This window comes from Podarcis muralis, chromosome 1 (genome assembly GCF_964188315.1).
Source record: "Podarcis muralis chromosome 1, rPodMur119.hap1.1, whole genome shotgun sequence".
NCBI classification, from domain to species: domain Eukaryota; kingdom Metazoa; phylum Chordata; class Lepidosauria; order Squamata; family Lacertidae; genus Podarcis; species Podarcis muralis.
The window spans coordinates 47196816-47222512 of record NC_135655.1 but is presented as its reverse complement, the minus strand read 5'-3'; the positions used below and the strand labels follow the sequence as shown (position 1 = coordinate 47222512).

The following is a 25697-nucleotide window of genomic DNA, read 5'->3' as shown; positions in this document are numbered from 1 at the left end:
GAGTAAATCATTATTCTTCATATTACCCAGGGAAACCTGTGGCTCTCTGAATCCTAGCATCCTCCCACACCAGGCTGCTTGACCTGTGGTCCCTTTGGACATGTGGAAGTACTCTGAGCTGTGTTTACCATCCCAGTGCCCCTTGCCCCTTGGAGGTAAGAAAGAGCTATCATTCCCCTATTGCTTGAAAGGGAAACAAAGGAACCAAATGTCTAACTGTCTCTTCTTCTATTTCCTTTTTTCATACAAGCCTGGCTCTAATTGTTACAGTTCAGATTTCTTTTTAAAAAATAAAAACGGTGTATCCTAGGAGCAAGTGTGTGTGTGTTAATGCCATTTGATTCGTATGATATCAAAAGAGGAAAGCTGGAAGGTATCCTCTGTGAGTGGGGTGTCATTTTCAGGTCAACCCGATGAGCTAGCTCATATACTGTGGCAACTGAAATGCAACTAACTTTGTATTATACATGACAATATTGCAGCCCTCCTTGTGACTCTAGGCTAGGGCAGACTAGAAGTACGATCATGCAAAAGCAATTGCTATCCCTTGGTCACGATGAACTTCTCATGTAGTGTGTCCACCAGTGTCCTCTAGGGTGTGCATGTGCTTCAGAAGTCCTGCAAGAGCATGGAATGGGAGAGGCAATATTCCCTGTATGCAAAGCAAGATCCTATCATCCACCTTACATTTCCTTCTTACACCGACATTGATCTTGATCTGCTGAAGAGCGAGGGATAGTTTCTGGTCTAGTTCTCACCCAAGTCCTAGCCTATCCGTCATCTCAGTCTGTGGGACCAACTGCCATGTAAGAGGAGAGGTGAATCTAGTTTTCATCTACTGGGATGGGATGATTGCAAAGAACAGGCCAAACCAAGCTGAAGTCAGGAAGGTGCCTCCTCCCAGTGAATTCTGGCATTTATCGCCTATAGGTTGATTCTGCCTCCACTGGGCTTGCAGGTTGCCACTATCACATGGCAAGCTAGGGGGGATGTTGAGCCTGATGTTTGTCACCCCCCCCAATGGGTTTGTTTCTGCTTCTTCTTTGTTCTGTGGTAGAGAACAGCATAAGTACATGTGCAATGCCCTCCCTTTCTACAGGTCCCAGACATCTGCCATATTGGTGACGGAGATGTGCACATTGGTATAGCACACGGATTAGGGTCATCACACCCACCCTGAATCCTGGGAACTGTAGTTTGTTGGGAATTGCAGCTCTGTGAAGGGTAAACCACAATTCACGGAATTCAAGAAAGCCATGTATAGTGGCACCTTGGTTCTCAATCTTAATCCATTCCAGGAGTCTGCTTGGCTCCCAAAATCATTCAAAAACCAAGGCGCGGCTTCTGATTGGCTGCAGAAGCTTCCTGCATTCAAGTGGAAGCCACATTGGACATTGGGCTTCTGAAAAACATTCGCAAATCAGAACACTTACTTCCATGTTTGAGGTGTTTGGGAGCTGATTTGTTCGGGATCCAAGCTGTTCAAGTACCAAGGTACCACTGTACTTTGAATGATATGGATGTGACCTAGGTGATTTATATAGCAGCTCTCTCTTTCCTGATCAGGTCTGCAGGGGAGGACTCTCAGCTCAGTGGGGGAAGCATCAGCTTTGCATGCCAAGGGTCCCAGGTATAATCTCTGGCATATCCAGGTAGGCCTGGGGATGTCTGAGCCACTGCCAGTCAGGACTTATCCAAACTTACTGTTCCTCTGCGCTTTTCAGGCATGGCCTGTGCTTTAAAGCTCAGTGTTCAAATACTCTCTTCTTCTTTTTGCTCCGGAGCTTTCCCCGCAAAAACCCACTCTTTACCACTGAATTGGAGCAAACAATCAGTTGAAAACCTGAATTGCTGTTTGTTGTGCTTTAGCCTTAAAGAGATGGGTTTCACGGGGAATGCTCTGGGGCGAAAAGAAAGAGTGCTTGGGCACAGAGCTTTAAAGTGTGAACCTGTGTCTGGACAGCGCAGGGCAGAAAGTGTGGATAAACCCTCAGTATAGATAATACTGAGATGGATGATCCTCTGTTGTTCCTCTCCTCCTCAGTTATTGTTCTTAAATCCTCGGCAGAAGTCTAGAAAAGATTTCCCTCCCTTTGCTATCTTGGTTCATGCTTCCAAACAGAAGCCTTCCTTCCCCACACACTGAGTGCTTGTAATTACCTTTGTACTTCAGTGCCAGCCATCCTCAAACAGGCATCATTATTGAACGGAGAGAGAGAAGAGGGGAGGGAGAAAATGAGAGGGAGAGAAAGCGAGAGTGCCACAAAACTTAATTTAATCGCACTGCCCCATGCTCAATTGAACAGCCACAACGGCTCAGAATGGGGTCCCTGTGCAATGGGAGGGCAATCAACGGAGCGACCCGGGAAAGAATTAATTGTGGATGACAACATGTAAACAGTGCGGATGAATAGGGCGTGCAGGTGTGAGCCACCGGGGCCATCCTGGAGACATTTTCACACGAATTTAAGTCCCTTCACTGCTGACCTGCTCCCTAAAATGTGATTAGTGTCGGCACTGGGAAACCATTCAGGGTGTCAGGAGTTTGCACATATTAATAGCTGGTGTTGGGGGGTCGGCAGCAGCCGGGGAACATGGCTGTGAAAGGAGAAAGTTAAAGGGACAGAACACGAAAACATACAGCACAATAAATAAATGCCTTAGTTAGCTCAGGGGTCTTTGCTGCCCTTGCTGCAACATGGCTCTACTCTTCTAGAATAGACTGGCCCAGTACTAGATGACTTTTGGGGCCTGTGAAATAAGGGAGCCAAGAACTTAGAGGCACGACCCTCTCTAAAGTATAGGGCTTATACCAGTAACAGACAGCATGGTGGGGTGCTGCACCTGACCTCCTGACAGCTGAGTTGTTGCCTCCTGACTGTTAAAGTGGTATGGTGGTGCATTTACATGTGGTCATAGTCAACATCCTGGTTCAATTAAAACATCCACTCGGGGCCCAGCGGCTGTGAAAATGGCTGGTTTCATGCTAGCAATTGAAAATAAGATTGCAAGACTTTTATGGAAAGCAATGGTGCAACTACCTATAGAGTACTAGGGTTGGTTCTAAAACTATATCTGTCTTAGAGGTGGACATGGGCAACCAAACCAACCAAGGGACTGGAGTCCTGAGAGTCGTGCCCTAGCACGACTGCTTCTGGCAAGGCATGCAAAAGCTATATATTCATCCAGTGTGGCTCAGAATTCCACCTCCAACTTCCCAACATCAGGCCCTATTCAGTGAGTCCCTGGAGGTTGCTGTTGAGGTTCACCTTCTTGCTGGCTGTGTCAGTGGTGGTGATGGACTGGGAGAACCATGGCTGCCTCTTATGGGAGACGCAAAATATTGTAACAAGCGGATTATTATACTTCTATCTTAACTGAAGACCAATTTGTGACTGGGTTTACAACTCTGATGTATGCATCACATCCCAAAAAGTGTATTGTGAGCATTTTTGGATCTTCGGTGTGGCATACGTCAGCTTTTCCCATGCATCTGTGCATGTGCTTTTAAAAAAGATTTCTTAAGTATATAAAAACAGTGTGATGTCTCTTTCTTCAAGTTATGATTTCTACAATTCAGTTGCATTTGTTGTGAGACATTAATGGTACATACAGTGTTAGGCTAGGAAGAAAAGAGGGGGAGTGGTGAGTGGGGTGGGGTGGGGTGGTTGTGTTTCTGTTCTTCTATTTAGTGTATGTGTGTCAGCATTACTTGTATGGGTTTTCTTACTATTCACTTGTTGTGTTTCCTTGGTGATGAGAGAGGAGGAGGAGGAGGAGGAGGAGGAGAAAGAAGAAGAAGAAGAAGAAGAAGAAGAAGAAGAAGAAGAAGAGGAGGAGGAGGAGGAGGAGGAGGAGGAGGAGGAGGAGGAGTTTGGATTTGATATCCCACTTTATCACTACCTGAAGGAGTCTCAAAGCGGCTAAAATTCTCCTTTCCCTTCCTCCCCCACAACAAACACTCTGTGAGGTGAGTGGGGCTGAGAGACTTCAGAGAAGTGTGACTAGCCCAAGGTCACCCAGCAGCTGCATGTGGAGGAGCGGAGGCGCGAACCCGGTTCACCAGATTACGAGACTACCGCTCTTAACCACTACACCACACTGGCTCTCAGAGGGAGGCTTAGGGTGTGATTGGTTGTCCTTGGGTGGCTGTAGTGAGATTTATTTGTGTGCGAGAGCGGGGTGTGTGAGTCTGTATTTTTTAAAAAATCAGGTTAGCCAGATTGATTTGTATGCTGTTGGTGGAGTTTTGTCGTTATCTTGTGGGGTTGTGTACGTGATAAAGGGGAGCCATAGTGGGGTGAAGGCGTCTTCTTCTGTTTGTTCCTGTGTCAATTTCAGTTTATTGGTTAATTTTTCTAATAGGGCTGTTTCCCATGCTACTTGATAACCATGGTCCACGGTGAGTGAGGATTATTGTCTTGGAAGATGCTTAGTAGGGCCAGTTCTGGGGTGATATCTAATATTTGCTTAGTTATTTTGCATATTTCTTGTACGATTGCTGTCCAGAATTGTTGGATTTTGGGACATTCCCACCACATGTGGAGGTATGTGCCTGTGGAGGCGCATATCTGTGCATGTGCTTTTGAGAGCAAGCAGCTCCAGGGGTGGGAAGTATATAATTTTGCTGAGTGGGGGAAGGGGGTGGTAGAATGATTGTGGATGCTCCTGGGTGAGAACAGATAGCTCCAGGGGTGGGAAGTGTGCAATTTTAGAGTGAGCCTAAGTTGGGGAGATAGCAGCCAAAGTGAATGCTGGAATATGAAGTGCTTTATGAATTGCAGCAACAACAACATACAGCATTGATTTCCTTCTATGCTAGGTTTTCAAATGTTATTATTATATACCATAGAAGAAAAATAAAATAAAAGTACTGATTTTGACAGGAGAGAGTTGTGTAAGACCATAATCACATTAATTTTAAAGAAATCTTAACAGAGTTAATTTCATTCATTCATTATTCATTATTCATTCATTTCTTGAGGGCAAGCAAATGGGTTTCCCTTTGTTTGGGAGAAATGGGGAGGTGTTGGCCTGGGATCTAAATGCCTTTCTGCTCCCTTTTAGACTTATGGATATGCACAATAGGCACAATCTACTAGCCATGTATTATGGTCTTGCAGGTGCTGGCTACATCCCTTCTTCTTGCAGTCCCATCAAAAAGAAGAGTCTTAATCAAGGTGCCTGCTGGAGACCTATGACTGATGGATTGCATTCAGGCAGGTGGATCATAAAATTTTGCAGGCATAAACTTGGTGTTAGAGTGAACTAAAGGAGCTGAGAGCGTAAAAGGAAGGGTTTGTTTCTCACAGGCCGTGCCTATCAGCCGATTCCACCCCCCCCCGCTGCGATTTCTTTGCTCCTCTCAAGTGTGTGTTACACTTGCCCTACCATTTTAGAGGTAATTTGCACTCTCCTAGTTCATTAGCTGGCACCCCTGTCTGACCCTCTACAGCTACAGCAAGAGCAACGGCAACAACAAACGCCTTACTGTTCAAAAAAAGCACATGCAACAATAATTAATGCAGACCCTAATTGCGCCAATTCGGACCACTCAATAGTTCTAATTAAAGCCTCTCTCCTGAAGGACGCTGAAAAGTAGACGAACTGTCATCCCAGACAATTAAATTACGGAGTTAGGACCGAGTTGTATTCCCACCACAACCACCTTGTGTGCAAATGTTGTTGTTGCTGCTGCTGTCCGAAAGAGTAATTGGGGGAAGGATTAAGTAGGGCTATTGTGGACTCCGAAGGGGAACTAACTGAACAACAAACAAACCATATTGTCTGGTCACAGTTTGAAACTGAGAGAGACCCTTTCGCTCTCTGCTCCCTTCCTCCATCCCTGCCATCCCTTTCCTCGCCTGACCTCCATCCAGAAAGTTGCACCTGCAAACAAAGTGCACATGTTTTCTAGTTATAAGACACCTGGACTCCACAAGCCAGTAACTGCAAAGGAGGAGATGAGGGAGTGAGGTTCTTTGTTTTTTTTATCTCTACAGTCTTGGCTCTTGGGGTCTTTTTTGTGCACCATAAATAACTCTGCAATTACATTAATTGGTTGCATATTTGTTAACGGAGTAAGTGGGGGAAAGGGGTTATAGGTTCATCCCGCCCCCCACCCCACCCCTTTTATCCTTTGGTGCGATTTTATACTGCTTTCCTCAGATGTCCCCTAATCCCCCCTGCTCCCCTTCCCCCAAGCTTTTAGATTCACGCTTCTTTTACAAACAGCTTTGTAGGTACAGGGTTCAAGGGAGGAGAGCATTAAAAGTCCTTTGACAGCAGCACCCCCCCTACACACATCTGTTCTGTTAAGTTGCCTTGGCAGTGTCTATCAATCATAAGATAAAAGTTAATATATACCACAATGGGGTATACCAGAAATCTGGTTCTGGGCAATTTCTGCTTAGTGAAAGGTTGCTCTCTGTATATTGTTTGTGGCAGGAGGGGTCAAAAGAGGAGGGTAATTTTTAGAAAATATGTTTTTAAAATAACAGCAAAACTAAAGGTGTGTCTTGATTTGTTTGCAAACCAGCTTGTTCTTTTAGGAACTGGTAAATGCAGAAAAATTAACACACACACACACACAAAGTTTTAAAACCTCAAACATAATCATACTTGTAGTAGTATCAAAGCACTAACCAGAACTGAACAAGAAGTCTGTGGAAAGCTCACTAATATAATTTGGTTCTGTCAAGATAAGCGCTATACCAGGAAGTAAAAGTTTACAACACACCACCCTATTTTAGTGTCTGGAAACAGCCTCCCTTTGTCTTGAGTAATAATAATAATAATAATAATTTATTTATACCCCACCCATCTGGCTGGGTTTCCCAGCCTCTCTAGGCAGCTCCCAACAGAATATTAAAAGCAGGATAAAACATCAAACATTGATTAAAGCATCTGATATGCTTACAGGTTCTTATGAGGGTGTGTTCTGAGCCCAGAGCCATTGGAAGTATCTTGGTCTGAGCACCTGCTTCACACTATGGAACATTATGACCAAGGTCGAGTAATCAGAGCAATCATTTCTCTGTCTCTTTCTCCTGATTTCAGAATCCAGAGATCCTGCTTGAGAAAAATCTCTGCCCTCCCTTGCAGCAGGAAAGCTAGACAGTTTGTGAGCCATGATTACACTGGAGCAGTTTGAAGAAAGCCTCATTTCTCTGCTTCAGCTTGCTGTACTACAGAAACGAATATGCACAGATGAAAAACTTCTACAAATCAGACATTAGATACGGTAACTTGTTTGTAGGTAGAGTCAGCTGTGCTCCTCCGGTGGCCTCATTTGCTTGTTTGAACAGTGTTTTGTCTATTCCAACCTGGCCACAGTGATCCATGCGATGGTCACCTCCAGGCTTGACTACTGTAATTCGCTCTATGTGGGGCTGCCCTTGAAGCTGTCCCAGAAATTCCAACGGGTGCAGAATGCTGTAGCGAGGCTCCTCACGGGGTCCCTGCCATGGGAGCATATTCACCCAGTGCTTTTCAAGCTGCACTGGCTCCCGGTGGAGTACAGGGTCAGATTTAAGGTGCTGGTTTTGACCTTTAAAGTCCTTCACGGCCTAGGACCCTCGTACCTACGGGACCGCCTCTCCTGGTATGCCCCACGGAGAGCCTCAAGGTCCATAAATAGCAAACACCCTAGTGGTCCCAGACCCTAAGGAAGTTAGATTGGCTTCAACCAGAGCCAGGGCCTTTTCAAGTCTGGCTCCGGTCTGGTGGAACGCTCTGCCTCATGAGACCAGGGCCCTGCAGGATCTGATTTCTTTCCACAGGGCCTGTATGACAGAGTTGTTCCGCCTGGCCTTTGGCTTGGAGCCAATTTGATTCCCTCTCTTTCTTTTTTCCTTTCCTTCTCCTCCTGCGATGAGGCATTTTAATGAGGCATTTTAATATTTTAATGTTTCAATATTTTAATGTTGTATTTTAATTTTGTTTTAAGTTGTAATCATTCAACTTGTTTTTATTATTGCTTGTTAGCCGCCCTGAGCCTGGCCTTGGCTGGGGAGGGTGGGGTATTAAAAAATTATTATTATTATTATTATTATTATTATTATTATTATTATGTTTTGGATTTCATAGTTGTATGATGCCGGGCAGAAATTCAACTGGGGAAGCTTTTTCTACTACTGTATGGAGAGCAAGAGGAAATCTTTCCCTATAGAATATCTATTATTGAGCTGTTGAAAACACAGGAGACCATCCGGAACAGAATTTGTCAATCATAATTTCAATAAAAGATGAAGCTGCTGGCTGGTATCTGGCAAACAGGGAGTTAAGCCACAATTGCACAAGGGCTAGCAGACTGCAGAACCAATCAGAATCTTAATTAAATGGGGGGTAGGTGGGGAGGAGGGGAAGTACTACAATAGCCATAAGGAACGGAGGAGTTTCTTAATATTGGGGTCTGTTACGGTATTATATATTTGTTTTTCAGAATGCTATTCATGATTAGCCTATAAAAAGCCTCAAGAATGTGAATTTTGGTGTAGAAACAAGTGGCTTAAGGCCTTTTTTAAACAAGTTAAAATTTTTATTAGTTTCTGTAGATTTTTTTTTTAAAAAAACCCTAGTAAACTTAAACTAAGTTTAGGCAACAAGGCCTTTCCCCTGTTGCTTTGTTGTGCTGGCAGTGTAATGTATACAAATATATAGCAGTGATGCTTTTGGTGAAAAATCTTGCCTATCTACTCAGTGCATTTCAACTGTAAGAAAAGGCCGTTGAAAAAAGCAATGATGCAAATGCTTAAGGGGGAAGTAGAAGGGCCAGTTCTTCAAATAATCTGCAAAATCTAGTGATCGTTTTTCACTTTTCTCTTCAACGTCTGCTCTCTGCTCAGCATCAGTTGCAAAACAAGTGACTTTAGTTAGCACAACTTGCTACCACACATTATTAGCTTATATACTTTTTCCTTTATCTGCTCCTTTTAATTCTAGTAATGGATTAAATGTGTACATTTTAAGCACAGACATCACTACAGAATTTTTTCCGAGTAATTTGTGTGTGCTGAACCTAATAAATAGTTAAATGCTGCTACAATTAACACTGTTTGTATCCCACTTAATTTTCAAGGAATTTATGTCTTTCTTGTGTTGACCATTCTAACCCTGGTCATGATGCATTCTGTCCCAGGCAATAATTATCTACTCTGAGTAAAACTTAGCTGAATATGACCCATTGTAAGAAGAAGCTAAAATGAGGAGGGGGGGGGGACACAAAATTAATGGTATTGGTTGCTAGTATCTTGACCAGACACCTGCTTGACCCAACGCCATGAACAGTGCTTCTGCCTGGCTTTATTGCAGGTTTCCCTTGTGAGATGCACCCATAATTTATAAACTCTGTAGTGACCCCTGATTACTGAGATTTAAAGAATCCCTCTGTCCTGCTTTCCTTAGCATTTTCCAACTAAAATAACTTGTTTTTTCTTGAACGGTCACATAAAGCCCAACAGCACCATTCTTAATTACTGCCTCTCTCTGTTGTTGCTATAAATCACTTGGAAGCATTTGCCAATGATGATGATGATAATAACACTACAGACAGATTTTCCTGGCTAGTTTAAATCAAGATGTAAAATCCAGCATTTTATCACCCTGGTTCTTTCCCCTGTCTCCTTAGGGACCACCAAGTTCCAATGCTGCATTGATGAAAATGCTTCAGTGCAATTCCTAAAAGCAGAGAAACTTTCTAGCCTTAACAACCCAGTTCTCCCATGGTGAAGTCTTTCCCCTAGGACTTTTGTCAACCCCCATCTTTCTTTCCCTTTAGGCTCCTACATGAACTCCAGTTGTTTTTACTGCCCCTTTCCTTCAGCCACAATGCTTGGGCTTTCTGCCCCTTCTCCTTCTGCCATAGATGATGTGTGAGGTTCTTAACTTCCCATCCAAACTTAGAACTATTACATCTATACCCAGTACTTTTTTTTCTTAAAAAAACGTTTAGGGGTACTCTCATTTTCCTACTCATATTGAAATTCTACCCTCCAATGAGGCCAAACTTAGATTCACAAAATGTTTAGGGGTATGCATACCCCTTCATCCCCCCCCCCCAAAGCACTGCCTATACCCATGCTCTTCAGAATAAATCCCATTGAACTCCCTGCAGCTTTTGGCCCAGTAAAGGTAGTAGAAAAAATACCAGTAAGCTTTGACATTTATGCATAATAATTTCTACTTTGAGGGACCAGTCACACTAGCATATGAAACTACATAGTAGTTACCTTTCTCGCCCTGATCTGGCCACAGTGATCCATGTGATGGTCACCTCCAGGTTTGATTATTGTAACTCACTCTACGCAGGGCTGCCCTTGAAGCTGACCCAGAAACTCCAGCGGGTGCAGAATGCCGCGGCAAGGCTCCTTAGGGGGTCCTTGCCACAGTATCACACTCATCCAGTGCTTTACCAGCTGCACTGGCTCCTGGTGGAGTACAGGGTCAGGTTTAAGGTGCTGGTTTTGACCTTTAAAGCCCTGTGCAGCCTAGGACACTTGTACCTATGGGGCCGCCTCTCCTGGTATGTCCCACGGAGGACCTTAAGGTCCACAAATAACAACACTGGAGGTCCCAATCCACATGGTGGTTAGATTGGTCTCAACTAATACCCCTAAACATTTTCAGTACTAGCCTTTTCAGTACTGGCCCTGACTTGGTGGAACACTCTGTCACAAGAGACTAGGGCCTTGTGGGACTTGACATCTTTCCGCAGGGCCTGCAAGACAGAGCTGTTCCGCCTGGCCTTTGGTTTGGACTCAGTCTGACCCTTATGTTTCCCTCCCCTTATGGTTTTGATTTATGGGCTACTATTAAAATGAGGCTGCATCTTAAATTGTATTTTAACATGTATTTTAATAAATTGGGTTTTTTTGTTTGTTTGTCCCCCCCATTATGTTTTATTGTAATTTTATTGGTGTTAGCTGCCCTGAGCCCTGAGCCCGGGGAGGGTGGGGTATAAATAAATTATTAGTATTATTATTATTATAAATATAGCAATGTCCACTTTTCATGCAAAGCTGGAGATGTGCATTCCACAATCATCTGTGAGGTAACTGTCTCAGGTAGCAGGATCCATCTGGGCAACAGATTCCAATGTCAAACCTTCTTCTTCCCTTGCTCCCGATGTAGCATTTCCCTGGTGGGGAATAGAGGAGCCATTTTGGGGTCTGCTGCTGGGACCAAAATGTCTTCAGCTTGCAGCCCTGGTTTTTTTGGGGGGGAGGGTGTGTGTGCTCTAGATGCTGTCAACCATTTTTGGTGATCCAAAGCCTCAGTTTCTTCATTTTTATACACATCAACCGCTATTGACATAGGGACCACCAAGCTTGACAGATGGGACTGTGCAAACCTTTAGCAGGTTGCTTCTGATGCTAGTCCAATTGTTCTCTTTTATCCAGAATTTTAAAAAGTTCAACCTTATTTATTACTGAAGTACTACTTCTGGGTAGAAAATGTTTCGGATTGGCCAGCCCACTGGGGAAAACAAACAAACCTGTGACTGTACCGTACCTTCAATCAAGCTTCTGATTCCTTCTTGGGGTGGAACTTTTATATCTCTACAAAATGGCAATTCTATTATTCTGTGTCCTTTGTGGTTCATTTTCGGGGCAGAGGGGTGTGTGTGTGAGAGAGTGCACAAATGGGCCGATTTCAGCTGCAAAACAAGCACAGAGGAAAAGTGTGAAGGCTGTGCTGCTGCCCTTTATAATTTTCATTTCACGCCATTTATATACCGCTTGACTGGAAAGAAAACCTCGTTTCTAAAAACAGAACCCAAAACATGAAAACTCTCGATGAGAAGAAACCCGTTAAGAGCAGAGATGTAAAAACATTCAAAAGATTGCCCAAAACCAGGAGTAGCGGAAGAGAGACAGGCAGACAGATAAAGCACATGTATGTGGGAATGTGTCTTCTCACGCTTTGGACCGCGCAGGGAAGCTGTCCGTCAAGCGGCCCGGCCTCGCCTGGCCCCGCCCCAACCGCGCGCTTTATAATAGGAATCCTTCCTCCGAATGGCATTTAACCTGTTGCAGCTGGAGGGGGCACAACGCGCTCGCTGTGGGGAAGAGAAGGCGGGAGAATTCGCTCGACTTTCTCGGCTTCCAAAGGGGAGGAAAGCAGCAAGCTGAAGAAGCCACCCCAAAGCCAACACCTTCAGCCACCAGCGACGAAAGGGGGGAGTCTTGTGGCCGCGTTTTCTCCCCTTCTCCTCCTCCCCACCCCTGACGATGCCTGCTCGACGCTGGGGCTCCGGGGCTCCTCGCTTGCTGTTGGCGCTGCTGCTGCTGCTGGCTGTGGTGCCTCGGGCTTCTGCCCACCGCGCGACGGGGCCCCGGGTGAGTGGAACTCGCTTGCTTGCCTCGCCGTTTCTGGTGGGAGGAAGAGGAGGGGGCGTTCAAGTTTGCGCCACGCCTCGCCTGGTTTAGATTCCTTCTCGATAAGGCTTGCTGGTCACTTCTAAACGGCTTGACTGAAGCTGGGGAAAAGTTTTTCCTTTAAAGCAAGCTTTTCCCTTTCATACCTATAACTGGCTCTTGAAAGACACCCTGAGGAAAATGTATTTAAAAACACACACAAAAAACCATCACCACCAACTTACTGGTTCAGTGTGCCTTTCCTGACCCCACGTTGTTGGAGATGGAGCTCAGCCATTCTGGGGAGCTGTTTTGTGGGGCAAGTGGGAGACAGACTCCTCTAGGGGTGTGTGGGGGGGGGAGTGCTTGGGTTCTTAAAGCCTTGTTTTTAATTGTTGTGGTTTGATCCCCAGGATCAAAAGCCCAGGCGCAACATGAAGGGCTAAAACTGCAGTGCGGCGAACATATGGTCAGGGAGTAATTTAGCATTCTCTTGTTAATTTTGCATTGAACAAAATTGCCTCGCTATCCAAACATAGCTTTAGGACTTTCCCCTTTTTTATGTCTCAAAGGGGGAGTAAATGAATCCGTTTGCCCTCGAGTTAAATGCCCCATAAGAACACTGATGTTGCATCTAGTCCAGGTTACAAGGGTTGAGAACTATGTTTTAATCATTTGCGAAAAGGGAATATTTTACAATTTCCAAAAATATTTTGTGAGAGAACCAGTTGCTTGCTTTGATGTTTTAAAATTAATAGCACACCTCAGACTGGTGCAGAGTAACTCTGGATTCTAACCATTTATGGCTGAAGTCCTATATTCACTTACCTGAGAAAAAGCTCCATTAATGATAATAGGCTGACTTCAAATAACAATGATAAAACAGCCTATATTAGCCAGGCATTTCCCTCCTCCTATATTGTGGGGGTAGATCTGAGGAAAGCACTAAAAAGTGTCCTTACACAGTAACTCTCCAGCTGGAAAGTCAGGTATGTGTACTATATATTTTATGCACTAAATCTAATGCCCTGTTCAAGACTGGAAGGTTTATGGAGCTGAAGCTGTTACTGAGGAGAAGGCGAGAAGAACCCTCTTCTCCAGCTTGCTGGTGAACTATCTCTTAGTACTAGACTGTAAAAATGTTTTAAGAACACCCTACTATTAAGCAGTATAGAGGAAGAAAAATGCATCCTTCTGTCATACCTCATCTAGCCCCTTTTATGAGCAGATGTGTAGCACAACAACATCTAAAATGTGGCAAAATGTTCCAGTGCATGTCACAAATCTTTGAATTCAAAGGGCGGCCGAAAAGCAGGGTCTCTGTTCTGTGCATGGAGTGCTTTAACCTAAAGTTCCAGTGTATACCTAAAGCACTTCTATCCCCAAGCCATGCTACTTGGTATGATTGTGGCATCTCTCTTTGGGAAAGTATTCACATGAGCTCCAGTGTTGTGGTATCTGAGGGCTTTAATTAGGAACAGTTGAGCTGAAAAGCGAAGCACACTAATCCTGATGCCAGCCCATATAAACTACATACGCTTGTCTATCAAACTAAATCCACGTAGACCATTTTTATATACTTGACTTTACAGGCCTCTCTAATTGCTCCCTGCACAGTATCTTTTTGAGGAATAGAAGCTATTTCAAGAGACCCCTAAGCCCAATAAAAAGCAGCTGCTGATTTGCCACTTTCTTGCTACATGGGTTCAACAAACTTTTAATTTCAGATGGCGCTTGAGTTAAAGCTTCTTTTTCTTCCTGGTTTGCAGCGAACCTTACGTCCCCTATCTTTGTTGTGGAAGATCTATGCCCTTTAAAACTCTTTACTTGTTTCCTCTTCAGTGTAAAACTGTGGATTTAATGGATGTTTAACTCGTAAATCCCGTCTCCTCCCCCTTCCCAAGTGATTTGTTTGAGAAGTATGGGGCTTTTATTTTTGCCTGCTCGTTTGTTAGCATGTTGAAAGTCAAAGGGGGTTATCCTATCTGATACACTTTCCCCTGACCATTAGGCTCTGCCAATAAAGCTGTCACTAGTATAAATATGCTGTGCTTTACGCTGCCATCTGCATAACAAAACATTTTTTGAATAATTCATTGCAGGGCTTTATAGTGGCTAAGCCATATTACTCAGTTTTCTCTAATCCTGTTATGAGATCTGCAGTAAGGGGGAAGATGTAAAGCTCTGGCTTGCTAAATAATATCCTCTTCAGGAATTACTTCCACTTGTTTGGGAGGTGGGGGAGTAGCAAGCATGTGAAATCAGTGCTGTAGCTTGATCAGAGTTTTGATTTCCCCCAAAATTAGAGAATGCAGAGTAGCAAAAAGTTACTGGACATCTGAATCCACAGAATTCATTTTGTTTAATTGGAAATGATGGCATTGTCCTGCCCCTGAATCCTACAGATCTTACAGTGCTTTATCCCTGAGTGTTAAAACTGCCTAGTTGATGGAGGCAGATGGTTATTCTAATAATAAGATTCCCCTCCTGATCAAATGAAACAATTAGTGTCATTTCTTTTTAAAGAGGCTATTTTATTCTCTGCGTATGTTATCAAGATGTCAAAAAACACTGAAAGGATTTAGATCAAGTCTGCATCCCCTCTCATTCCATAGATTGATTCTAGCAGTAGTTACTTTCCCTAGCATATTAGGCTAGGTAATAGCGCTCCCTTTAAAAATGCATATATTTATGGAGAAGATGCTGAAAACAGGACAGCTCCACAATTCAGTTGTGTTGATGCCTGAAACTTGCCTGGAGGATTTACCAGGCACCACATGATGCTTGAGAAGAATGCCCAACACAATACATATTGTGCACCTTGTACAGTGGTATCTTAGTTTACAAACTTAATCCGTTCTGGAAGTCCGTTCTTAAACCAAAGCGTTCTTAAACCAAGGCTTGCTTTCCAATATCAGCGGGGGACTCAATTTACAAATGGAACACACTTAACAGGAAGCGGAACATGTTCTTATTCCAAGGCAAAGTTCACAAACCAAAACACATACTTCCGGGTTTGCAGCGTTCTTAATCCAAGTTGTTCATAAACTAAGCTGTTCTTAAACCAAGGTACCACTGTATGCTAAATGGCTATGCATTCCTTCTTCCCTGTGAAGCTTCACAAGTTTGCTCCCTATGAGAAAATAACCTTATAGGCTAAACTTTCAGGCTGGATAACTAGTTTATCATATGGTTTCAAGAAACTGCCATCTACAGTCGTACCTCCTTTTGCATCTGGGATCCGTTCCGGAGTCCCGGATGCTCGACGAAAGGGACACTTGGCAAAGCGCCACTCTGCGCATGTGTGAAGCGCAATTTAGCGCTTCTGCACATGCACGAGCAGTAAACCCGGAAGTAACCCATTCCGGTACTTTTGGGTTTGCCTTGGACATTGGACGAAATGGACCCTAAACAGGGTGGACTCAAAACGAGGTACCACTGTAATGGTGAAAAGAGCCCCATCCATTTAAAGTATATCCAGCACACATCTAAAGTGCATGTCTTTCCCCAAAGAACCATGAGAACTGTGGTTTGGTAATGTGGCTGGGAATTGTAGCTATGTGAGAAAGAAACTATCATCCTAGGATTCTTTGGGGAAAATCTTATGCTCTTGATGTGCGTTCAATGTGTTTGAAATGTATCATGCACCTTGGGTTTCTCTAATGTATCACAATACCGAAACTGACTAGAAAATAGAACCTTTTTCAAGAATTTTCTGCAGCCCCTTCTGTGGAAGAGTAACTGATCCATTTTACAAAAACAAATATATATTTGTATAAATAAACTCTCATCCCTGACTATTCTGCCTTTTTAATTTTTTAAAAATACTTAAACAGTAGTGTTTCAAAACATGGTGAGCTGTTTCAAAGGGGACACAACCTTTTTGTGTCATCTGGAATGTGGAATCTACTAGATAATAAATATATGTTGCTAAATTGGGTAGAGATAGTGAAACATCTGGGTTTTCTGTCCCCTATATGTTTGAAAGATTAACAGTTTCTGGAGAGAAGAATAAAAGAAACTTCTGGCTGTGTGTCAGCAAGAAAAGATGAAAACATAACTAATCACATTTGAATTAATCCCCCCCCCTTTCTCCCACCTACCTACCTTGTCAGCTTGGCTTGCCAACTGTAGATTAATTTACCTACAGTATCAGTCTGTTCATTTATATGCAGGAGAATTCTTCCATACTTTCCATCAGGCCCTTCTTGTTTGTATTTTCCCACAGTATAGTGAAAGCTTTTAAAGGTAATCTGAGCATGAGATGGAAGTATGAGATAGGCCAAAGAGTGGGATTGGGGATCGGTCTTGGCACTATTTCTGTAGAGCTCTTTTGTGTGAATGTTTGTGATGGTGGAGGACTTGGGAAGTGCAGCTTCCTTGGACCTCTGCTGTAACTAGCCAGCTACCTGATAACAGCTTGCAGCATAAGGATGTACTAGATTAGAAAGGGTTTGGAAATCATCCTACCTACGTACCTGAAATCATTGTCCCTCCCCCCTTAATGGACATAGGTCCTGCACAGGGGGAAAATTGTACATGATCATTTCCGACTTGTACAAGTACTTGTAACCAGTACTTCTTAGGCAACTGGTTCTTTGTGTATCAGTAATAAATGTAGATGAAGAATTGTTGTGGCAAGCTCATACTGCTATGGCTTGCTTTAAAGCTCAATGCAATGAAGAACAACTACTTTCCTGTTCCTAAGCTGGGAGAGAAGAGGTGTGGGATCCTCTTGTCACACTCAGCAGAGGCCCGCACCAGTGAATCAAGTCTTCTTGCCCTTGTGGAGGCCTGTTCTTTTTCATACAAGTAGCTGCCATTCTACCATTCTTAATTATGCACTCATGCTCTTGTGGTCTCTGCAATGAGGCACATAATGTAGAGGTCTGGAACCTTTAGTTCTGCGAAATAAATGCTGGTTGGTAATACCTTTCACATTGCCCTGTTTTCTCTTGTGTCTTTCTCTTTCTCTCTCTCCCCCCCCCTCCCCCAATTCCTTACCAGGAGCCTAATATATTTTATTGGTTGGGACAGGTAGGAAAATACTCTTCTTACTACAGTGCTGATTTCATGCTGTAGAGATGTTTTAACCCCTTTCAGGAGAAAAGCACAACATAATATTTGCCTGCACATCCTAATTTTAAAACTTTGCTTAGGTTTATAAATAGCTTATGATAGTATGTGCTCAGTGTGATTGTTCTTCCATTGGATGTGGTGTATTGACTAGTGTACCTAAATATGTGAGACAGTTCATGGTTTCAGTACTAAATACTATCTTGGCCAGTTAGTCATAATAAATTCCTTTCCTGCGGTGAAGTGATGACTAAAGTCTTCCTTCTCATTTCTTGTGTTGGAATTCTGTTGCTGCTTCAGGGTTGGGTCCAACTCAGAGTAGACCCATTTACATTAATGCTTTTGGGGTAGCCATGACCATTAATTTCAGTGGGTCTGTTCTGAGTATTATCAACACTGGATACGGCCTCCATTGCTTGCAGTACATTTAAACTGTGTGCTTGTGGGTTTTAGATTCTGACTTTGCAACCACAAGAAATTACCCAGCATGGGTGACAGCTCTACACTTCAGGATGTATTGGCATATGCAACTAGTGTTCAAGTAGCTTGTAAATAGTTTCTTACTCTTCCTTCCCTGCAGGCCTTATTGTACAAAACCAAAAACAAATGTTCATGTTTCTAGAATCATGATACGCAGCTCTTTAACATCTTCCAACTTCCAATGTGTTTTCTTAAAACCCCGCTCCCTGCAAACAACAAGTCCACAAGCAAGCAGTAAATAAGATTGTGCCTAGCCCTGCAACATCACTTATGTGGAAGAGATGCTATATGGATCAGAATTATTGCAGATGATCTGCTAAGAGGTTTGTATGAGAATTTAAGTGTTTGGAAGGACCCAGCACAGATTATGTATAAGCAAATTAAAAAATATTTAATGCCTGAGAGCGTAGTGCCCTGAAAAACATACGAATTCTCCTGTTAAAACACTGTTCATTTGCTGAGTGGTGAGAAGTTCAGGGATAGGGCTCTAGGGCTTAGTTTCCTTAAATAAGAGTGCCAAGGAAACTTGTGGTGTCTCTCAAAAAGGAAGCTGGCTTCTTCCCATTGCAAGATAATGTTGCCTCTATATGAATAATACCCAAACAAAAGATGTGAGAATCCATCAGATTGTATCTTAAGATGCAGTTTGTATTTGGGAGTACATGTGTCTTCTGTCTGGCACATATCAAAATGTGTCCTGGAGACCCTTGCGTAAATACTCTGTTCACAGAATTAATGTTAATCCCTTTCTAAGCAGAAGTTTACATATAGTGTCAACAAAAATGCAAAGCACGTGTGGCCTGACAGAATGAACACATAAGCCATACCAAAATGAGCCTTCCCATGCCCACCAGTTTGTGTACACTGAATTACCTTGCATAGAGCAACAATTCCCAAACTTATTCTGGTTGCTTATGTTTGAGAAACAGAAAGGACTTGTATGTACTTTCGCCATCTGGGGAAAACAACACTAGGAGACCTGAGAATCGGGTTGTGTTGATGAAAAAAATGTTCCCAATATAATCTCAACAAGCTTCTTTATCTCAATTGTGAGGAAATGTTTTGACTACACACAGACACACATTTCTTCATTCTCAGGCTCCCTAGACCTAATCAACAAAAACTGAAGGACAGCCTATGAGAGGCTTTTAAATACAACAAGCAACAGATGAGCCGCAAAACTCAGCTGGGTCGTCTTGTGGCTTTGCTTCAATCAAAGCCTTATAAATTTGACAGTTGATAATAGAAAGCTGCTGTCAAGATCCAAGTGGATTGGCATGAAGTCTGCATCTTAAGATACACACTTCATATAGTCATAGAACTGTTGAATTGGAAGGGACTCAGATGGTCATCTAATCTGAACCCTGAAATGCAGGAATCTCAACTAAAATAGACATGATGGCCATCCAACATCTGCTGAAAAACCTCCAAGGAAGGAAATTCCACCACATCTCATGGGAGTCAGTTCCAATGTCAAACAGCTTACTGCCAGAAAGAGTCACAGTGGGCCATGTATGTTTGTCCCCTTTTCTTCCCCTCCTCTCGTGCCTGAATTTAAATTGTAAATCTCCAGATAGGAAACTGGGTGCCTTCATATTGTATAGAATTGCCATGTGCCTTGAGTCCTAAGGGTAGGGCACAACATGGACTTTCCCCCTTCTTTCCCCCAGAAAGTACTCAAGGACTTCAGTGACCACAAGCAGTCAAACTCAATTTTTGTCTCCTCCACAAAACAATAAATATTCTGTTGGTGGTCTCCCATGTAAAATGCAAAACATGTGCAGCGCTGTTACCTTTACTGTGAGTTTGGATAGGCTGTGATTAGCGTGGGTGCAGTTCAGTGAGCAAACCATTGGAGTATTTCAAAACATTTCTCTAACTGGCAGAGGACATCATGGGGTCTCTTGAGTTGTGCAAATTGAAACTGATCTTATACATTGCTGTCGCAAAGTCCTTTTGCACCAGGAGTTCAGCTAAAGCCTGTTTGCTCTTCTCTGAGTCTCAGCACTCTGACCCCCCAGACTACACTGGATGCATCCCAAAGCAGGAGCTGCACAAAACACAGACACTTGGACAGAATATAGCTGCGCTGAAATACAAGATAACTCCTTTTAGTCATTTATGCTGGAGGAAGCTTATAGAAACCTGCTCCAAAGCGAGAGTCCTCAAGGATCTGCAAGAAGAACGAGCACAAGAAAAAACAACTGCATGAATAGTGAGACTGTCTAAAAGCTGAGCTCATTAAGCACTTGGATCGTCACACAGATTTGAAATACTTCTGTTCAATTATAATAAATCAATGGATACTTTAAAAAAGGGAACCATTTCATGCAGCAGGAACAAGGTGTATAATAAGTTGTCCAGTAAAATGATTATGCTCTCGTAATAAGAACATAAGAACAGCCCTGCTGGATCAGGACAATGGCCTATCTAGTCCAGCATCCTGTTCTCAGTGGCCAACCAGATGTGCACGGGGAGCCCACAACCAGGACCAGGGCACCATAGTCTTCTCACTTGCAACTCCCAGCAACTGACCTAGCCGTTGTGGCTTGTAGCCATGGATAGCTTTGTCCTCCATGAGTTTGTCCAATCCTCTTTTTAAAATCATCAAAGTCTGTCACCATCACTGCCTCTTATGAGTGAATTCTGTAGTTTACAATGTGCTGCATGAAGAAATGCAGTAAGTCAGCAATTTGCACAGAGGTTATGTTCAGGGGATTGCACTTAATGCCAAAATTGTGTATAGTCAAAATACAGTGTTTCCTCGGGTTACAGACGCTTCAGGTTACAGACTCCGCTAACCCAGAAATAGTACCTCTGGTTAAGAACTTCACTTCAGGATGAGAACAGAAATCACGCAGCTGCTGCACACCGGCAACGGGAGGCCCCGTTAGCTAAAGCGGTACCTCAGGTTAAGAACAGTTTCAGGTTAAGAACGTACCTCCAGAATGAATTAAGTTCTTAACCCGAGGTACCACTGTAGATTGGAGTCAATGGCAGGCAGGATTGCCAAGGTCATTTTCCCAAGAACCTTTGCCCCCTTTCTATCCCTGCCCCTGCACATAAAGCTGAATGTTCACAAGTTAAATGCGCATAAGTTGCTGGCTTACTGTACTACCTTTTATCTGCCTTGGATCTTCAAACATTCAGATTCATTGAATGCCCCTCTATAATGCCTCCTATTACTCACCTTAGAATCATAGAATTGTAGATTTGGAAGGGATCCCTAGGGCAATCTAGTCCAACCCCCCTGCCATGCAGGATTCTTTTTGCCCAACATGGGACTCAAACCGACAACCCTGAGATTAAGAGTCTTGTGCTCTACCGACTGAGCTATATGCTTATAACTTTAAAAGCCCCAAATGGTTACAACATTTACACATTCCTTAACGACTGCTAGAATAGAGACATAAAATAATCCTGGTCTACTAGTCAGTTGGAACAGGGTTGCAAGCCATTGTGGGGTGAGGGTTTAAAATACCAGTTGCATTAGTGTTAAGTTACCGTTGCTTCTGGTTATTGTTACAAGGAAAGCTGTAATGGCTTTATCCTGAAATTCAAAATATATGCTGGAAGGTTAAATGGAAAAACCACTGCTAAGTGCAGAGCTACTCTCTTAGCACAAGATGTCTTTTCTTTACCTTTTCTTCCCCTGTAATGTGTTGTACAATTTACTTTCTGCCCTGACATCAGTATCTTAGTGTTTCCTTATAAGGGAGGAACCAATTATGTGAGGAGGAGAAACATACAGGATTTTACCACTTGGCAAATCAGAAGAGCTCAGCTTATATCACTCAAATGTTGTGTCTCCTGCCCTAAATTCAAGACCTGATTTATTTCATTTCTTGGCTGCAAATATCTCTTGGTACATTTCTTAAATGCTGTGTATTTATAGGAAATTATCTCCAGGTCAGAACATTTATCTCCACTAGGAGACAGGTGATGGATTAAAGCAATAAGTGTAGCATTAAGAACCAGTCACTCTTAAGTCAACAGATGGAGATGTGATATTCGGCAGAGTGAATTTCATCAACACATACTGCTGTGCAACCAGTGAGTTTCAGTGATCCTGTCCCTGCAGCATCCTAAAGCACCATGTGTACCTACATCCACATATTTACTCTCTGCAAACATGAAGGACATAATAAAATTTTAGTTTTGGACTAGAATTGTGAATTGTTCATTATGTATTGGTGCTTCTGACAACATTTTAACAGGTCATGCAAACAAGCAAAATGGTTGCTAAACAGCAAGTTCATTAAGCATCAGCAGACACACTAAATTATTGTCTCTGTGTGTAAAATAACTCTCATATGGAACAATATGCATAGTTAAGGGGCTTGGTACTGCCTTAGTTGTGTTTGTGATGCGGTGATCATCATGCTAACTCTGCTTGTCTTTGATCTACCAGGAAACAATGCTAGAATTGGCTTGATTCCTGGGCAAATCAAACAGAAAAAAGCAACATTGACCCATTAATATTACTACTTGGCAGTACCTTTAAGATGAAGCCATAAAGAAAATTTGGCACCCTAGAATTTGAAGGGAGAAATGTCAAAATGCTTATGGGTCGTAGCCAACTAAATTCTACCCTGAGGAGACCCATTGAAATCAATGAACCTAAGTTAGGCAAGACCATTAATTTCAGCCAGTCTGTTTTGACTATGACTGCTGTTGGATACAACCCTATACTGTGGTACCTCGGTTTAAGAACAGCCCTGTTTATGAACTATTCTGTTTACGAACTCTGCAAAACCAGAAGTAGTGTCCCGGTTTGGAAACTTTACCTCGGTCTAAGAACGGAAGCCGAACAGTGGAAGGGTACCGGCGGTGGGAGGCCTCATTAGGGAAGGTGTGCCTTGGTTTAAGAACAATTTCAGTTTAAGAACGGACTTCCGGAATGGATTAAGTTCGTAAACCGAGGTACCACTGTACAGCTTTGTTTATATGGAATAGCCTGATGTTGTGTTAATCCACGGTACCTTCAACATTTTGATATTTAGACAGCCTGTAGCTTCTGGAGATCTGCATTGTTTACTTACTTTAAAAGCAATGCATTAGTAATTTTGTTTGTGTATAAATTGACTGGGCCAAGTAGTCATGATGCCGCCTTAGGAGGACTTAAGGAAAACACACATGAATGCTAATGATGGATTAAGTTACAGCTGTAAAGGATGACTGTGGCAATAAAGCAAGATGGTGTGCTTTGATACATCTATCTTTGATATAGGCTTGCTGCACATTTCGGCATCTGGTCGCTTTGCAAATGAGGTCTCAGTTCTCCATTTGTAGGTTGGAAAAAAGATACTAAGATAACTTGGGCAGCAAAGAAAAAGAATAGATGCCATGCTTTTCATGTCATACACACAGATGATAGTATCGTTTGGCTGTGAGCTCCTGCCCCAGCTCCTTTGTTTTCTATCTCTCACTTCCTCTTCCTTGGTTGAATGATGATAATCAGTCCAAATTTGTTCTTTCTGCTGCAGGGAAGTTCTTTGGGTGCTGATTGCAGCTTCACAAAGGCTTGCCCAAACTGCTCAGTTGTAGGTTATGATGTGCATTGTGCACAGATGAGAGCTCTAAATAAAGTGACCACCAAACCTCTCCCCCCCCCCTTTGTCTGGACAGACCCTTCCCAAGCAAAATCCTAAAAGTGCTTCCAGCTCCTGAGCAGCTGCAAGAAACCTGTTTTTTCTCACAGACATTAAAAGTTCTTTAATCAGTGTTTGTTGTTTTTGTCAGCGGTGGTGCTGAGGTGTGGAGAGAAAGAGCAGATGCTCTTGCCTGGCAAATTTAGCTATCTTCTGACCTCTCTTATCTCACCTCTGCTGCCTTCCCAGGTCAGAGGAGGCTGGAGTTAGTCCGGGAAGCAACTATAAACGTGCACCTGTGTAAATGCGTGTTCAAAAGTAAAGGGTTTAAGTCCTCTTTTGAATACTTCAGAAAGGCTTCCTGTAGCAGTCACCCAAGAATTTGTGCATTTAGAAGAGAGAGGCTACTGCAAAATCCTGTTGTGGGCTCAGATGCTGTATTATAGCAGGATTCAAAAGATCGTTGAATCCTGAAACTTAGGTACAGAGTGTAAGCCTAAAGTATTCAACACTGCCCTTTACCTGTTTCCACCCCCACAGAATCCACTATTCTATTATCTAAAATTGGCCAGTCCTGAAATAGTAGTAGTAGGGGGTTGGGGTTACATAAAGTGTCACAAGTGCTTGCTTTCTCTGTATACTTGATATTGGACCTCCAGAGATTACAATCAAAAGCTGCAACTGTGCCCTTTAAAAGTAGTGATTTACATGCAGAACAGGTAGCTCAAGAAAATGAGCCACAATTGACAGTGATATATAAATACATTGTGCTGTTAAACACATTCAGAACTGGCTGCCTGTTTGAGATAGGGTGCTTATTTTATGTGGACCCATGATTTGACCCACCCCACCCCCTGGCAGAGGAGAAACTCTTTATCCAGCCTTAAATACATGTACTGCTTTAAAATGCTGCTGCAAAAATACCTACATAGCTATGACCCTTCCTCAGCTTTTCAAAATGTGGTATGCAGTGCTCTTTTTTTGGTAAAAAAATATGAGGTGCTGATACTTATACCTTGATAAAAATGCAGTGGGCACCAGCACAAAATGGCTGCCACGGGCAGCAAGGAAAGAGGTGATGGTACTATGTACTGGTGAGTACTATTGCAAAAAGCACTGGCAAAAAAAGCAGGATAGGCTATTTTATACAGATTTTTATTTAACACCTGCACCATCACCAACACACTGCAAAAAATAAAACAAAATCCCCAAACCCTGGAAATTTGTGTAATGTGTTTGTTTAGGCAAGAGGCAAAATTGTAGATTAAAAGGGGCAGGGGAACAAATGTGGAACCATGGCCTACATTGCATGAAGTGTAGAATTCATGTGTCTTCTGTCAGCTCTTGTTTGTATAGGCTTCCTGCACAAGAGTGAGTTGGCATAGAGAATAATTTGATTTTAAATCTGTAGAGTTTAGGGTTTTGGTTTTGAAAATGAAGTAACTGTGCAAAGATGCACGCTTCAGAAATGCCTGCTTTGGCCAGGCCAGCAAGCCTGGAACTTTGTGTGTTTTTAGCAGCTTTGGACTTGGAAAACATCTAACAGATTTATATACCTGTTTTCTTCAGTTTTGAAAGAGAGCCTATGTGGTGTAGTGATTGGAGTATTCAATCTAGGGTCTGGAATACCTTGTGCCGGATCTATTTGGTCTTGAAGATTGCTGGGTGACCTTTTGCTAGACACCTTCTGTTTGCCTAACCCACCTCAGAGTTGTTGTGAAGATAAAGAGTGGGGAAATCATGTATGTCAACTTGAGCAACTTTCAGGAAAAGGGGGCTATAAATGTAACAATAAAGAAATACATAAAGGTTTACACAACTGTTGCATCAATTGTAGGAACGGTGATTACAGCAGTGACTCTGACTTTTCTTTGTGGCGCATGCCACTATCTGCATGCTGGTCTCTTGGGACAATTCTGACGTAAATTTGGTTGGATCCTTAGGGAAAAGTGATAAGGTAAACTGAAGGGAATGCTGAGACTTTCACCTTTTAATTATGTCTTTGTAAGTGCGCAGAAAGCTTGCATTAGTGGACACTGCAGTGCTCTCTTAGGCCAACAGTTTTCTGAATCCATTGTTTATTTCTTTATAAAAGTATTTATATACCATAAAAAATGAAAGCAGTTATACACACAAACGAATGACAAGAAAACAAAATAAGAGACCATCAACTAACTATCATGGAAAGGTATAT

General features: G+C 42.8%; 1 protein-coding gene across 2 annotated transcripts in view; it reads left to right on the top strand.

Moving 5' to 3' along the window:
* The first annotated feature begins 12000 nt into the window (after positions 1-12000).
* Positions 12001-25697, top strand: part of SMOC1 (SPARC related modular calcium binding 1) — a 65679-nt gene continuing 51982 nt past the window's right edge. For both annotated transcript variants that reach the window (XM_028725179.2, XM_028725172.2), the window contains exon 1: positions 12001-12338. In XM_028725179.2, the coding sequence (XP_028581012.2) occupies positions 12231-12338 (108 nt within the window). In that variant the 5' untranslated portion in view covers positions 12001-12230. The remainder of the gene's footprint in view (positions 12339-25697) is intronic.